The sequence below is a fragment of the Rhinolophus hipposideros genome (assembly GCF_964194185.1).
Source record: "Rhinolophus hipposideros genome assembly, chromosome: 8".
NCBI lineage: Eukaryota > Metazoa > Chordata > Mammalia > Chiroptera > Rhinolophidae > Rhinolophus > Rhinolophus hipposideros.
The window spans coordinates 91,775,964-91,789,448 of NC_138054.1; the positions used below are offsets into that span (position 1 = coordinate 91,775,964).

General features: G+C 57.3%; 1 protein-coding gene across 10 annotated transcripts in view; it reads left to right on the forward strand.

Moving 5' to 3' along the window:
* PLEKHG5 (pleckstrin homology and RhoGEF domain containing G5) overlaps positions 1–13,485 on the forward strand; it is a gene marked incomplete at its 3' end in the record, with an annotated part of 44,506 nt that overhangs the window by 26,650 nt on the left and 4,371 nt on the right. For 5 of the 10 annotated variants that reach the window (XM_081056580.1, XM_081056584.1, XM_081056581.1 and 2 more), the window contains 11 exons: positions 7,736–7,865; positions 8,822–8,924; positions 9,327–9,387; positions 9,731–9,822; positions 10,282–10,418; positions 10,686–10,831; positions 11,423–11,617; positions 11,695–11,883; positions 12,186–12,281; positions 12,923–12,973; positions 13,158–13,307. In XM_081056580.1, the coding sequence (XP_080912706.1) occupies positions 7,736–7,865; positions 8,822–8,924; positions 9,327–9,387; positions 9,731–9,822; positions 10,282–10,418; positions 10,686–10,831; positions 11,423–11,617; positions 11,695–11,883; positions 12,186–12,281; positions 12,923–12,973; positions 13,158–13,307 (1,350 nt within the window). Of the gene's footprint in view, positions 1–2,555; positions 2,730–7,735; positions 7,866–8,821; positions 8,925–9,326; positions 9,388–9,730; positions 9,823–10,281; positions 10,419–10,685; positions 10,832–11,422; positions 11,618–11,694; positions 11,884–12,185; positions 12,282–12,922; positions 12,974–13,157; positions 13,308–13,485 lie in introns of those variants that run through there. The other 5 variants (XM_081056582.1, XM_081056583.1, XM_081056585.1 and 2 more) reach the window with 3 other exon arrangements.

Genomic DNA, 13,485 nt, shown 5'->3' on the forward strand with positions numbered 1-13,485 from the left:
GGTTTCTGGGTATCAGTTTCAACAAGCTGGTCCTGACTCATGAGCTGGGGCTGGGCTGGGGAGGGGCACCTTCTCCAGGGAGTCAGGGACTGGGACCTCTTGGGCCTGCTATAGCACATGGTCTATTTCAGTTCTGTCCCGTAGAAAGGAGGTAAGAACCAGGAAGCTGCTGAGGGCTCCTCCCTCTCCTGCTGCAGAGGTGGGGGCCTCCTTCCCTCCCTAACCCTGCAGGCTCCTTAACTCTGCTCTCTTGGCCCTGGGGCAGCAGGGCCCTGGCTTAGCGGACCCAAGCAGCAGCATGACTCAGAGATGGCCAGGGCCTGGTTACTCATGTGACCCCCAGTGCTCTGCCCTGGCCCAGCCCCGGTGGTCTCCATTTGATGCGACCTGGTTACCCCAGGCCAGTGGGATCCCTGTAAGCTCCTTTGGAATCTGCCCTGTTCCCAAGGGGGTGGACCTCAAGGCCCTGCTGCTCAAATCGCCACTTAGCCAGCCTTCATGTAACGCATGCCTCCCTGTGCCTAAGACATGGGTAGTGGTCTGTTTCCCCGCTTACCAGCTGGTGGCTTTGGGGCAACTCACTTAACCTTTCGGAGCCTCGGTTTCTTTGTCTGTTAAATGGGAATAGTAACAATATCACCTCCTTCAGATCTTGGAGAAGAGTAAACAGGCTGGCACTTGGGAAGGCTCAGCTGTCAGACTGTGGGATGGCAGCAGAGGCAAGGGGACCGAGTCAGACCACCAAAATTTGAGATAGAAACTGACCTGCTCAGCAGGTCCAAGGTCATGGATGCCAGAAGGAAGGAGAGAACCTGTGGTCAGGCAGTGGGGGAGGCTTTGTTGACCATTGGCAGCAGGAAGGAACATCCTGGCTGAGACCTCCCCCGCCCCAGTGGCCTTCTCTGCTTTGAAGACCCTCCCTCTGCCTTTTTAAATCTAGTCATCATCTATTAATAGTCTACCCTGAGCACCTACTGTGTGCCAAGACTGTTCTAAGTGTTGAGAACGCAGTGTGGGCCAACAGCCAAGGCCCCTGGCCTCTGGAGAGGTTATTCTAGCAGGAACAGTGACAATAAGTGAACAAAGAAGTAAAATAACTTCAGGTGGAAATAAATGCTTAGGAGGAAAGAATTCAATTTAAGAGATTTGAGAGTGGAAGGTGAGGGACTATTTATTTTGAGAGGAGGATGAAGGCCTCCCTGGGGAGGTAGCATTTAGGTTGGGGCCCAGTGCCAGCCGTTGGAAGATCAGGGGCACACGGTGTTCCGGAGAGAACACAGACTTGCAGGCACTGAGCTGGGTGAGTTGTAGGGAGCAAGGAAGCCAGCATGATGGACCACCCTGGGGGACCTGCCTGGAGGCGAGGTAGGAGCCAGACCACGCTGGGATTTTATTCGAAGCCACTGGAGAATTTTAAGGGTGGTGGGGGTGACATGATTGGGTTTTAGTTTTTAAAAGAGCTGCTGTGGTGTGGACAGTAAATGACTCAGGCTCTGGGGGTAGGGGTGGCCCTTTGGAACCTCCTGGGCCCTAAGAAACTGCTGCCCTCCTCAGAACCATCTTCAGAGACCCCACTGCCACCACCCTCTTTCCCAGTGGAAGCAGATTGCAGAGGAGCTGTTTAAGGGGTGGGTGGGCTGATGACACCATGTTCCCCTCACTCAATGGGTACTGAAGAGTGTCCCAGGGAGGCCATTCCAGAACCTCTTGAGTCAGAAGAAGTCTGGGTTCCAGCCCTGCCTGTGGACGTTTTATGTCACTTTATCCTCCATACAATGAACAGGGATAATAATGCCCACCATCACCTCCCAGGAATGAGTGAGTGTAAAAGAGCTTTGACACCCTACAGCGGGACCCCAGCACCACACCCCATCCTGGTGGGCGTCCTCTCGGGCTTCGATGAGCGCTCCCTGGCGGTGGGGCACGCGATGCACCCAGCTGGAGCAGCAGGGACCTGGTGAAAGCGGGGATTTCCTGACTGGTGCCACTCCTGGGGGTTCCCAAAGGACTACCCTCTCTGCCCTTTCGCCTGGCGCATCCGCCTTCCCCCTGCTGCGTCCACCTGTGGTCCCCTGGCTCCTGGGCCTCCAGTACTGGCCTGGGCAGTGTGTGTGGGTATGGGGGGAGGGTCCCGGGCTCAGGCTCCGAGAGGGGGTCTCGGGCGGTGGGGTGGCGCTCAATGACCCTCAGGAGGACCTCTGAGCGCCGGATGTGTGGCTGGGCGGGGAAAATTGAAGGTCACAACAGAGAGGGGTGTCCTCAGGCTGGAGAGAGAGCAGGGTCCAAGGACCCGACGTGGATGTGTCCCTGTCCTGATCCCCCCTCTTCTGCCACCAGCATTCCGGGAGCTCCCCCAGGAGGAGCAGGTCCGGGGGTACACTCTGAGCGGGAAACCTTGGCGCCAGGGTGGGGCCTGGGGATCAGCTCGGAGGCCCGGGACTGGCAGAGGCGGGGCCGGGACCGGCGGGCGGGGCGGGTGTTCTCGGCTCCCCCGCCCCCCCCCCAGGGTCCCGGCGCTGGGCCTGGCGGGCGCGGCAGCACAATGGCAGGAAGCGGGGCTCCGCGCTTTGTCCGGCGGGCGGCGCAGACCGCCGCTTCCTCCGGCCGCCATGGGGACGGGCCCCGGCGTCTCCGGGCGCCGCGCGGCCTCCAGGCCCGGCCTCGGGATGCCCTCCCGGGAGTCCGCGCCCTGCTGGGCGAGGGGTTGCACCCGCGACGCGAAAGGCCAGGTACGGGGCGGGGGCAACCCGGTGGGGATGGGGCACGCGGGGGCCGAGCCCCCTGCTCGGGTGGAACACCGCGGGGCCTGGGGCCCTGAGATGTTTACCCCACCCCGCCGTCAAGGGGGCCAGGCGGTCTTTTGTGTCTGGGGCTGCCTTAGGCCCTCGGGACACACCTGTGGGTCCCAGGCCCTGCCCTTGGCTACCCCTCCCCCTTTCCTTCCTCTGCCCAGGCCCTGCCACACGCCTCCTACACCTGCCTGGAGCCCTAGTTCTTGGGTGTGGGGAGGAAGCCACTTCTAGTGACCCATCCCCATGGGAAGTGGCCTTGACCCTGCTCCCCAAAGGGCCCCTTCTGTATTTGTAAAGTTCTACTCCATTGGCTGCCTTTCAAGTTGCAGTGTGACCTGGCTGTACCATCTAGTGGGCTCTCCTTTCTTTGGGTTGAGTCCTGGGAACTTTGGTCTCTGGACTCTGCTGCCCCTCCCCCGCTATCCTCAGGGGGTTGGCATGGTGGACGGCAAAAAGGAGGGCAGTGGGCTCCTGGGTCTGAAAGAAGTTGAAAGGGGCTACCCCACTTTAGTGCTAGGGAGACCCCCGCCTGGAGGGGGCTGTGGGAGACCCTGTGGTTTGGCAATAGAGGTTGGAGAAGGGGTGGAGAAGCAGACACAGTGCACGGGGCTCTGCCCACCGAGCCACAGCCTCCCAGTGGAGCTGCCATCTCTATATTGGATTGGTGTAAAAACAAGATGGTGGCCCAGAATCAGGTACTTGGGCTGGAAGGCTCCCAGAGACCCTCCACAGGACCCCTACAATCTAGCGTGTTCTGCCATGTCACCCTCCACCCACGAGGCCAGGGCCTTGCCTGCAGCCCTACCGTCCAGTGCCAAGCCTGGCACCAGCAAATGAAACTGTCAGAGAAATCTTGAGAGGCCTGGGATGGGTCAGAGGGGGTACCTGTGTCAAGGTCACTGCCAGGCTGGACTCAGAGGGCAAGAGGGCTACAGAGCTGGCAGACTGTGGGGCTCCTGGGAAGAAGGGCTGAAGTAGGGCAGGTGCCTTCCCCATATTCATTGTCAAGAGAAGATGCTTGCACCTGGGGGGACGGGGGTTGTCCAAGAATCTGCAAAGCCAGCCCCTCTGTCAGCAGTGCCCTGGGGCACTTGAGGTGGAGGCGGGCAGAGTCAAGGCTGAGGAGAGCAATTTGTACACTTTCTTTAAGTAGACAGAAACAGCTGCTCTGGTTGAAGGGAGGCCCCCACCCCTGCCTCAGGCCTGAGAACACCGATGAAGACAACTTGAAAAGGGTGTGGAAGGAGGGGGGCGCCTGGCACTCAGCCTGCCATCGGGAATCTGGGCCATAATGTCCACAGCTGCCTGCCAGGGGCCCAGCCCCCCTAGAGCAAGTGGCCTCTTCAGTCTGATCCCACCTGATGGAAGAGTGGAGAGACACAAGAGCCAAAACATCAAACTATGACTGATTTCCTCTTGTCTCCATAACCCCCAGCTAATCCGAGGCCCTCCTCCCCCATTCCACTACCCCTTCTCAGCCACCCAAGAGATGATGTGAATGTGGTGAAAATCTGGGATCTGGAGCTACACATGCTGGGTTTGATCCTGACTCCACTGGCTGTGTGACCTTAGACAAGTTACTTAACCTCTCTGAGCTTCACTTTTTTCTTCTGTAAAATAGGGACCTTCCTGGGGTGAGGAGCCCTTAGGGCGGCCCCAGGCACATTGGTGACCACATTATAAGTGGGGATCAGACCCTTTCAGCCTCCTCCTCCCTTCAGTCATGTTCTCTGCTGTGCAGGCCTTCCTCACCGTGCCTGTCATCTTGAAAATCTCTGGTTGGGTTCTCCCCAGCCAAAAACTCTTCAGCAACCCTTCACTGCCCTAACTAATAATCAAGTATTTATTGAGTGGATAGGACTGGATATAGGGCAGTGAGTCGCTGTCCTTGCAGGCCTGCCTAAGTGTGTGTGTGGGGGGCAACAGGTGAAATTCACAGATGTTAGATTGTGGAAAGTGCCAAGGAAAGAAAGGGGGCACAGGGGAGGGGAGCATGGAGGAGCTGAAACCTTGGAAGGAGAGAAGGTGACTTTGGAGTAAAGACCTGCGAGAAGGGAGGGAGCTGGTCATTTCAGTATCTGGGGAAAAGCATTTCAGGCCAATGGACTAGCAGAGCCAAGGCTCAGCAGTGGGGGTACGCCTGAAGTGTATGCCAGAGAACAGCCCGGAGGCCAGTGCCGGGAGCAGAGTGAGCCAGGATGGAATGCAGGACAGGAGGCCCCTGAGGTCACCATACTCAGAGTGACATGGAAAGCCACTATAGGGTTGTGAGTACTGTTTCCCCGCAAATAAGACCTAGCCGGACCATCCGCTCTAATGCGTCTTTTGGAGCAAAAATTAATATAAGACCCGGTATTATTTTACTATAAGACCGGTCTTAATATAATATAATGTAATATAACATAATAGAATATGTAAATAGAATATGTAATATAATTAATATAATATAATTAATATAATATAATTAATACAATCTATAAAATAAGACCAGGTCTTACATTAAGTTTTGCTCCAAAGGACACATTGGAGCTGATGGTCCGGCCAGTCCTGATTGGCGGGACACACGGTAGGTACACGTGCCTCCTCTCTGAAGAGAGTCCACTCTGGTGTCAAAAACAACAGACTGGAGGGAAGGGAAGGATAGAAGCAGGAGACAGTTAGGAAATCCCGCTGGGGCCAAGGGGCAGTGCTGGGCTGGAGAGTGTGGCCAGGCTGAGCTAGAGATATTAAAGGTGGAGCCAACAGAATTTTCAGACTGACTGGGTGGGGGTGTAACAGAAAGATCAAAGCTGACCCCAAGGCTTTTGGCCGAATGTAATTGTTTAACACCAACTGGGTGGTTTTAGAGCAGCAGAAGTTTATTGTCTCCCAGTTCTGGAGGCCAGAAGTCGGAGCTCCAAGTGTCTGCAGGGCCCTGCTCCCTCTGAAGGCTCTGTGGGAGGAGCCTTCCTGCCTCTCCCAGCTGTTGGTGGCCCTTGGCGTTCCTTGGCTTCCAGATGTATCACTCCAATCATGGCTGCCTCTGTCATATGGTTTTCTCCCTATGTCTCCATGTCTCTGTCTCTTGTCTTATTCGGACACTAGTCATATGACAGCTCCACACTCTACACTCGATGATCACAGACTCCAGTGTGACCTCATCTTAACTAATGACATCTGCTCTGACCCGATTTCCAAATAAGGTCACATTCTCAGGTGCTGGGGGTAGGACTTCAGCTGTCTTTGAGGGATACAATTCAATCCATAACACCACATGACTAGAAGGCATTGGATTAATTGCAGTGGACGGAGCCGCATAGAGAAATCAGGAGCTTGTGTGCAGACGTGTTAGGTTTGAGATGCTTGTTAGAATTGGGAGAATGGAGAAGGGCAGTCCAGCATCCTGCGTGAGGTTCCCACTGGAGATCGGGAGTCCTCAGCACGGGGAAGGTGTTTCATGTCATGAGACTGGCTGAGTCCCCAGAGGGTGGAGATAGAGAAAAGTGAGAAGGGCCCCACAGCTGGGGTGGGAGGTGAAGGAGAACCCGCAGAGCATGGGTCATGGGGACCGAGGAAGAAATGGTTTCAAAGAGACCATCAGCCTCAAATACTGGGTCCTGTGAGAGAGGATGAATGGACTTTAAAATATGGGGGTCATTGGGGACCTAGAAGAGTGAGTTTGGTGTGATGGAGAGGGGGCAAAAACTTAATGGGAGAGGGTGTAAGAGAGACTGGGAGAATCAGAAACCTCCAGGTCAAGCATCGTAGTAATAATTGATTTAGGCCAAAGTCTTGAACAAATGCTACAGCCCCCGAATGTGACAATGCTGGGAATAGGATATCTCAGCATCACCCCACAGATGACTTATTCATTACAAAGAGGAAAAGGGACTTTACAAAGGACAGCAAGGTCCCCCGAATGATCTGGCATGGTGGGCGTACTGAGGACAATCAGTTGTCACGTGTCCCTGCCCCAATACTCAGCCTGAAACTGCCCAAGGTCCTCCAGATAGATCCACTTGGAGGGGATTTCTGCCAGACCGCTGGCTTGGACGCTTCAGAAATCTCCATGTCATGAAAGACCATAGAAGGAAAAAAAGATAAAGTATCGGGTAATTTATTCTTAAAGGAATAAATAGATACAACCAAATGCATGTGTGCAAACTGGTTGGATCCTGTATGGATGGGGGGGAAAATCTATAAAGGACATTATTTAGACAGTCGGGAAAATGCAGATGTGACCCTAGGTGGGCTGTATATCAGTTTCCCGGGTGTGACATCTGTACTCGGTTTTGTAGGCGGACACTCATGGCTCCTAGACAATACCATCATTTTTGCACCGGGGAGATGGGTAATGAAAAAATAGATGAGAAAGCCAGTGTAGCAAAATGTGAATGATTGGGGAAGCTGTAAGAGTGTGTGAATATCATTGCACTAGTCATAAATCTGTAGGTTTGAAATATTTTTAAAGAAAAAGTCAGGAAAGATAGTAGTGACAGGAGAGAACTGGGAAGTGGTGAGTGTGGGGACCTGTTTTCTGGAGTTCGGCCATAAAAGGAAGGAGAGGTAGCTGGTGATGGAGCGACGATATGTTGGCATGACGGTGGGAGTGATGCAGTGGAGAAGCGCAAAGGCTGAGCGGTGTCCCCCACTTGCTGGAGGGGCGTGGATGTGGGAAGGCTGGCCTCAGGTCGGAGCAGGGCCACGCCCCTCCACCTGGGCAGGTGGGTGATGTGGTGGGAGCTCAGCGACCGTCATCTTCTGATGTCTCGCATTTCCCTAGAAAAGTAGGAAGCAGAATCGGCAGGTTAGTGTTAGGGGTGAGCTGTGGGAGGCTGGGGTATGGAGAAGATGGGAAAGTCATCCGTGGTGGTAGGGGAGAGCATAGGACTGGGCGAAATGGTAGATCTGAGACCATGTCACCAAGCAGCTGCATGGGCACCTTCCCATCCTTCACCACACAGGTATGCCACCACGCCGAGTGCCAGCAGCTGCACCGCCGCGGACCCCTCAACCTCTGCGAGGCGTGTGACAGCAAGTTCCACAGCACCATGCATTATGATGGGCACGTCCGCTTTGACCTGCCCCCCCAAGGTGAGCATGGGTGGGGGTGCCCCGCCTGGTCCCTGGAGTTCCCAGGTAGCTCCAGACTCCTTGTCTGGGGGCACAGTGTCTTGGTAACTGCTGGAACCGTGACAGGGCCATCAGAAGGACAAGAGTCGACTGTAAATGATGAAACCCAAGTACGTTTCAGTCCCTTTTGTTCCACAAGTTTTTTAACAAGAGAAAAGGCTGGGGACTGTGCCCCAACTCCAGAGCAGGCCTGTCTACCAGGTGCTGGGTCTGCACCTCCCACAGCGGCCCTGCCCCTGGACCACGGCCAGCATGGAGAAAGCCCTTTTATTCGTGTCCTCAGGGCAGGGGACTTCTGGGCAGGAGTAGAGGCAGTGGGGGTGGGAGTGGGGTAGGGGTGGACAGGTCAGAGGAACTTGTAGCAGGAAACAAGAAACCCCTCCTGCTGAATAGGAACCTGGCCCAGGCCCACCGCCAACTGGCTGTGCTAGGGTGGCTTACAGACAACCGGGCCTGGCGAGAAATGCCAACCCTTTGTCTCCTGTCTTAGCTGGTCAGAAGCACAAAAGGGCTCTCCCTCTCTGCCAGGGCCCCCTGGAACTTTGGGTATGGTCATGGGTGGGGGAGGGGAGGCTTGAGACAAAGAGCCATGGACTTTGGTCCCTTCGTGCAACAGTTCCAGAGGCTGGCTTCCTTATTCCTCGTAGAAGGGGAAACTGAGGCCGCAAGTGCATTTATGTCGGGAGCGGGGCATTACTAGCAGTTTCAGCTCAGAGCTCTTGTGTCTTTTTGAGTCTGGGGGGTAAGTAGATGATAAGCAATGACGGAGACCCTTTCCTCACAGAACCAAGGGCCCTAGCTAACCAAAGGGGAGGGGGACCCCAGGATGGGTAGCAGGCACTCGTCCCTCTAGAGATGACCATGTTGGAAGGCCAGGGAGGGAGCAGGCACAACTCCACTCCCACTTTACTCCACAGGTTCCGTCCTGGCCCGGAACGTGTCCACCCGGTCATGCCCCCCACGTACCAGCCCTGCAGTGGACTTGGAGGAGGAGGAGGAAAGCTCTGTGGATGGCAAAGGGTAGGTGAGGGGTAGGTGGGCAGAGCAGACACCTGAGGGGTCCCAAGGCTGGGGCTCAGACCAGAGATGCAGGGACCAGAGGCTTCAGAAGGACTGACTGGAGACCTCTCCCTGTTTCTGTGGCTGCCTCGTTCTTGGAAAAGGCCGACTAGCCTGGGCCAGCCTCCCGGGCCTCTGGGATCAGAAGCCACCTGGCTAGGTACCATTGGGTGTGACTCCTGTATCGGCCACCAGAGGGCGCACAGCCCCTTGTGGGCCCTGGCCTGCCTGAGGGCAGGCACCTGAGTTACCTGGTCACCTGGGGTGAGTGTGGGGTAGGCAGCCAGCCAGGGCCCACTCACATCCCACTGGGGTGACGACCCACCACACCTCCAACCTCTACCCTCCCTGGCTACCCTGCAGAGACCGGAAAAGCACAGGCCTGAAACTCTCCAAGAAGAAAGCCAGGAGAAGACACACAGACGTAAGGAGCCCCCAGGCTGGCAGAGGGGATCGGACAGCCTCTTCCCCTCCTGGGCCCTTTCCTTTCCATCCCCAAGGCTGGGCCTGTCTGCTCTGAACTCGAGGACCAGACATGGGGCCTGGTGTGTCCCTCCCTTGCCACCCTGCTCTGCAGCCCAGCCTGGCCAGGTTTAGGGTGCTCCAGGAGCTCCTTCCTCAGGCAGGAGAGACCCTGGGGGCCTCCTTGGGACAGAGGTGGGCTGGGGAGTCCCTGCATTCACATCCTGCTGGGGTTCCCATCCTGGACCCTTGGGTGTGGAAGGGGGGGCCAAGGGGTGCAGAAGCTGAGACCCATGTCCTCTCAGGACCCAAGCAAGGAGTGCTTCACCCTAAAATTTGACCTGAATGTGGATATTGAGACCGAGATCGTACCAGCCATGAAGAAGAAGTCGCTGGGGTAGGGCTTGGTGGGCCCGAGTACAGAAGTGGGTTGGGGGCAGGTTCGGCCTTCTGCAGATATGACTGTGTGTCTGTGTGGTGGCCTGTGAGCGTGTCCTTCACCTGTGGGCAAACCCACACATGTGGTGCTCACACCAGTGGAAGGAAACATGTCAGAGCCTATGCACCTAGTTATGTGTTCCAACCCTGGACACATGGCCTCGTCCCAGGGCCTAGGACAGTGTCAGGCCTAGTGTGCAGATGTAAATGCAAAGGGCATGGGCGTGGTGGCTTGTGTGTAGACACGTGCAGGAGTGTGTGCATCTCTGTGGACAGGTGTGTGTGTGAGCACATACCTGTGTGTGATTCGTGGGTGTCTCCCTTTTCCATTGGGAAGGCGGGATGGAGCTGGGGTTGTAGATAGGATGGGGTTTCGTGGGACTGCTCCCTAACAGGCACATCTCCTGTCCTGGGGCAGGGAGGTTCTGTTGCCCATATTTGAAAGGAAGGGCATCGCACTGGGCAAAGTGGATATCTACCTGGATCAGTCCAACACGCCCCTGTCCCTCACTTTCGAAGCCTACAGGTTTGGTGGCCACTACCTGCGGGTCAAAGGTGAGCAGCTGGCTGGGCAGGCTGGGCCTTCTGGAGATAGGTGCTTCTTTCCAGGCTCAGGTTCCTACTGGCCATGGCCCTGAGCAGGCTCATTACCATACAGGTGTCTTTGGTGTCTGGGAGGTGGTGGCGGTGCTGGCAGGGCGGGGCTTCGGGAGAGAGCAGCGAGGCCTTGGTTTGGATCTTTGGGGGAGAAGAGGACTGGGGTGCCCTTTTCCACTGGTCCTGGTGTTGAGGACCTCTCCTTGCCCCCTAATACCACCCCAGCCAAGCCGGGGGATGAGGGGAAGGTGGAGCAGGGAGTGAAGGACTCCAAATCCCTGAGTCTGCCAATCCTGCGGCCAGCTGGGACCGGGCCCCCTGCCCTGGAGCGTGTGGACCCCCAGAGTCGCCGGGAGAGCCTGGATATCCTGGTGAGAAGGAGGGGCTGTGTCAGGGCTGGGGATAGGAAGGGATCTCAGAGGGGCGGTCAGCTGGGCCCCTCATTGTTCCCTCTTGGCGCTTTAATCTCCCCTTCTGGAAAATGGAGCTGGCTCCGAGAAAAGGGGGCCCTCTCTGGATTCAAATGTACCCCAAGGTGATGAGTCTTGTCTCCGAGAATCTGCTAGTGCCCAGGGAGAAAGTGTGTGTGTGTGTGTGTGTGTTGTGTGTGTGTGTGTGTGTGTCTAAGCAGACGTTGCATGGGGAGTGAGACTTTGTGTGTCCCTGGCTGTGTGCATGAATGTGTGTTGTGTATCCACTTGGAGCTGTGCTTCTAAGAGATTCTGAGTGTGTGTGTGTGTGTGTGTGTGTGTGTGTGTGTGACTGTGTTCCTCCCCACCTGCTTCGTGCTTGGGGCTGGGCGGCGGTCTGGGTATATCTGTGTCTGGATCTCCTAGCCCCCAGAGCACGTGGTTCTCAGGAGAGGTGGCCTCCCAGGGTGGGCTGCAGAGACCCTCTTATCCCGTGGGGTGGGGCTGTGGGGGCGAGGGTGAGCCTGGCCTTGACTACCCCTCCCCGGCCAGGCCCCCGGCCGCCGCCGGAAGAACATGTCAGAGTTCCTGGGGGAGGCAAGCATCCCTGGGCAGGAGGCCCCCACGCCTTCCAGTTGCTCTCTGCCCAGCAGCAGCAGTGGTGGCAGCGACAGCTGGAAGAACAGGGCGGCCAGTCGCTTCAGCGGCTTCTTCAGCTCCGGCCCCAGCACCAGTGCCTTCGGCCGGGTATGTGGTCCCATAAGCCCTGGGGCAGGACAGCTGGCTGGCCCTGACCCCTGACCCTGCCCCTGGTCTCCTTCCAGGAGGTGGACAAGATGGAGCAGCTGGAGGGCAAGCTGCACGCCTACGGCCTCTTTGGGCTGCCCAGGCTGCCCCGGAGGCTACGCTTCGACCAAGACTCATGGGAAGAGGATGGGGAGGAGGAGGAGGAAGAGGGGGACGCCTGCCTGCGGCTGGAGGACAGCTGGCGGGAGCTTATTGATGGGCATGAGGTGGGTGCCACCCGCAGCCCTCCCCTTCCTCCTCCTTGGGGAAAAAAGGACATTATCTTCCCACTTGATGGGCCCCTTCTGAGGACCCAGTGGCAGGAAATTCCACAGGACAGTCCTGCCAGGCTACTGTCATCATTAATCCACATTGGGGAAACTGAGGCAAGGTGAAAATGCAGTGCCCAGAACTTGGGGGACCTCATCTCCACTGGGAAAGAAGGTTACATGCAAAGTTGCTCACCCTTCCCCTTCCTGGCCATCCCTGCACACTCTGGGCTCCTAGCTGACCCCCGCCCTTCCCGCAGAAGCTGACCCGGAGGCAGTGCCACCAGCAGGAAGCAGTGTGGGAGCTGCTGCACACAGAGGCCTCCTACATTAAGAAACTGCGGGTGATCACTAACGTGAGTGTGGGGCCACACTGGCCTGAAGCCACCCCATCTGCCCCCTATGGCCTCCTTGGGGTGCCTCAGCACAGTTGGGGCTTTTGCAGAAGGAACAGGTGCCAGGCAACAAAGAGGGGAAGGAAACTGAGAGAAGGGCCACACCCCGGGAGGAGTTGACTCCCAGGGCCCAAGCACTTGGGAGGGGGCTTCTGGCATGTTCGGCAGGTTAAGCTGAATCAACACAGGCCTCATCCTTTCACTCTATCAAGGACTATTCCTACGCACCTGCTGTGTGCCAGGTGCCCAGCAGCCCACACCCTCGAGTGGAGATAGAGTGGGTAGGCACTGGAGGGGGCGGGGAACTTTGACCTGGGGGGAGCACCTGTCCTGGGCTTGGGAGTTCAAAAATGGCACCCTCTGAGCTGAAACAGGTTGAGCCAGGGCCCAAGTGCATTAGTGTTTCAGGCTTGGCTGCAAGCTTCCCTCCCAGGTGGGCCATAGGGGCTGGACCTTTTCTCAAAGGATGAACCTCTCCGTCCCAGTGTGCCTCAGGGCCTCCAGGGAGGGCTAGGGGGTAGAGGAGAGCCTAAGAATCCGGGTGAGGCCTCGGGACTGTGACACCCCCCCCCCCAGCTACAGCGCTCCCCCTATCACCACAGCTGTTCCTGTGCTGTCTCCTGAACCTGCAAGAATCGGGGCTGCTGTGTGAGGTGCGGTGGGGGTCGGTACTGGAGGGGCCTGGACCTGGCCGACAGGGTGGGAGGATGAAGGAGGGGCTTAAGCTAGGGAGGAGGTGGGTGGGGCGGGGCTGGAAGAAGGCGCCTGGCTCCAGGGGGCGGGGTTGAAGAGCGCGCCCGAATGGGGGCGGGGTTGAGCGCAGCTCCCGCCCCCCAGGTGGAAGCCGAGCGCCTGTTCAGCAACATCCCGGAGATCGCACGGCTGCACCGCGGGCTCTGGAGCAGTGTGATGGCGCCGGTGCTAGAGAAGGCGCGGCGCACGCGGGCGCTGCTGCAGCCGGCGGACTTCCTCAAAGGTTTCAAGATGGTACGGGCTGGGCCGCACACTGGCAGGGACAGGGAGGCAGGGCTCGGGAGCTGATCCCATCTGCTCATCACTCCAACTGCCCTGCAGGACCCCTAGTGGTCAGAGGCAAGGAATCCCGAGTCGGTCGCCGGCGTTTGAACACCACCTGGCCATCTACCCTTGCTACTTGGCCAAGGGT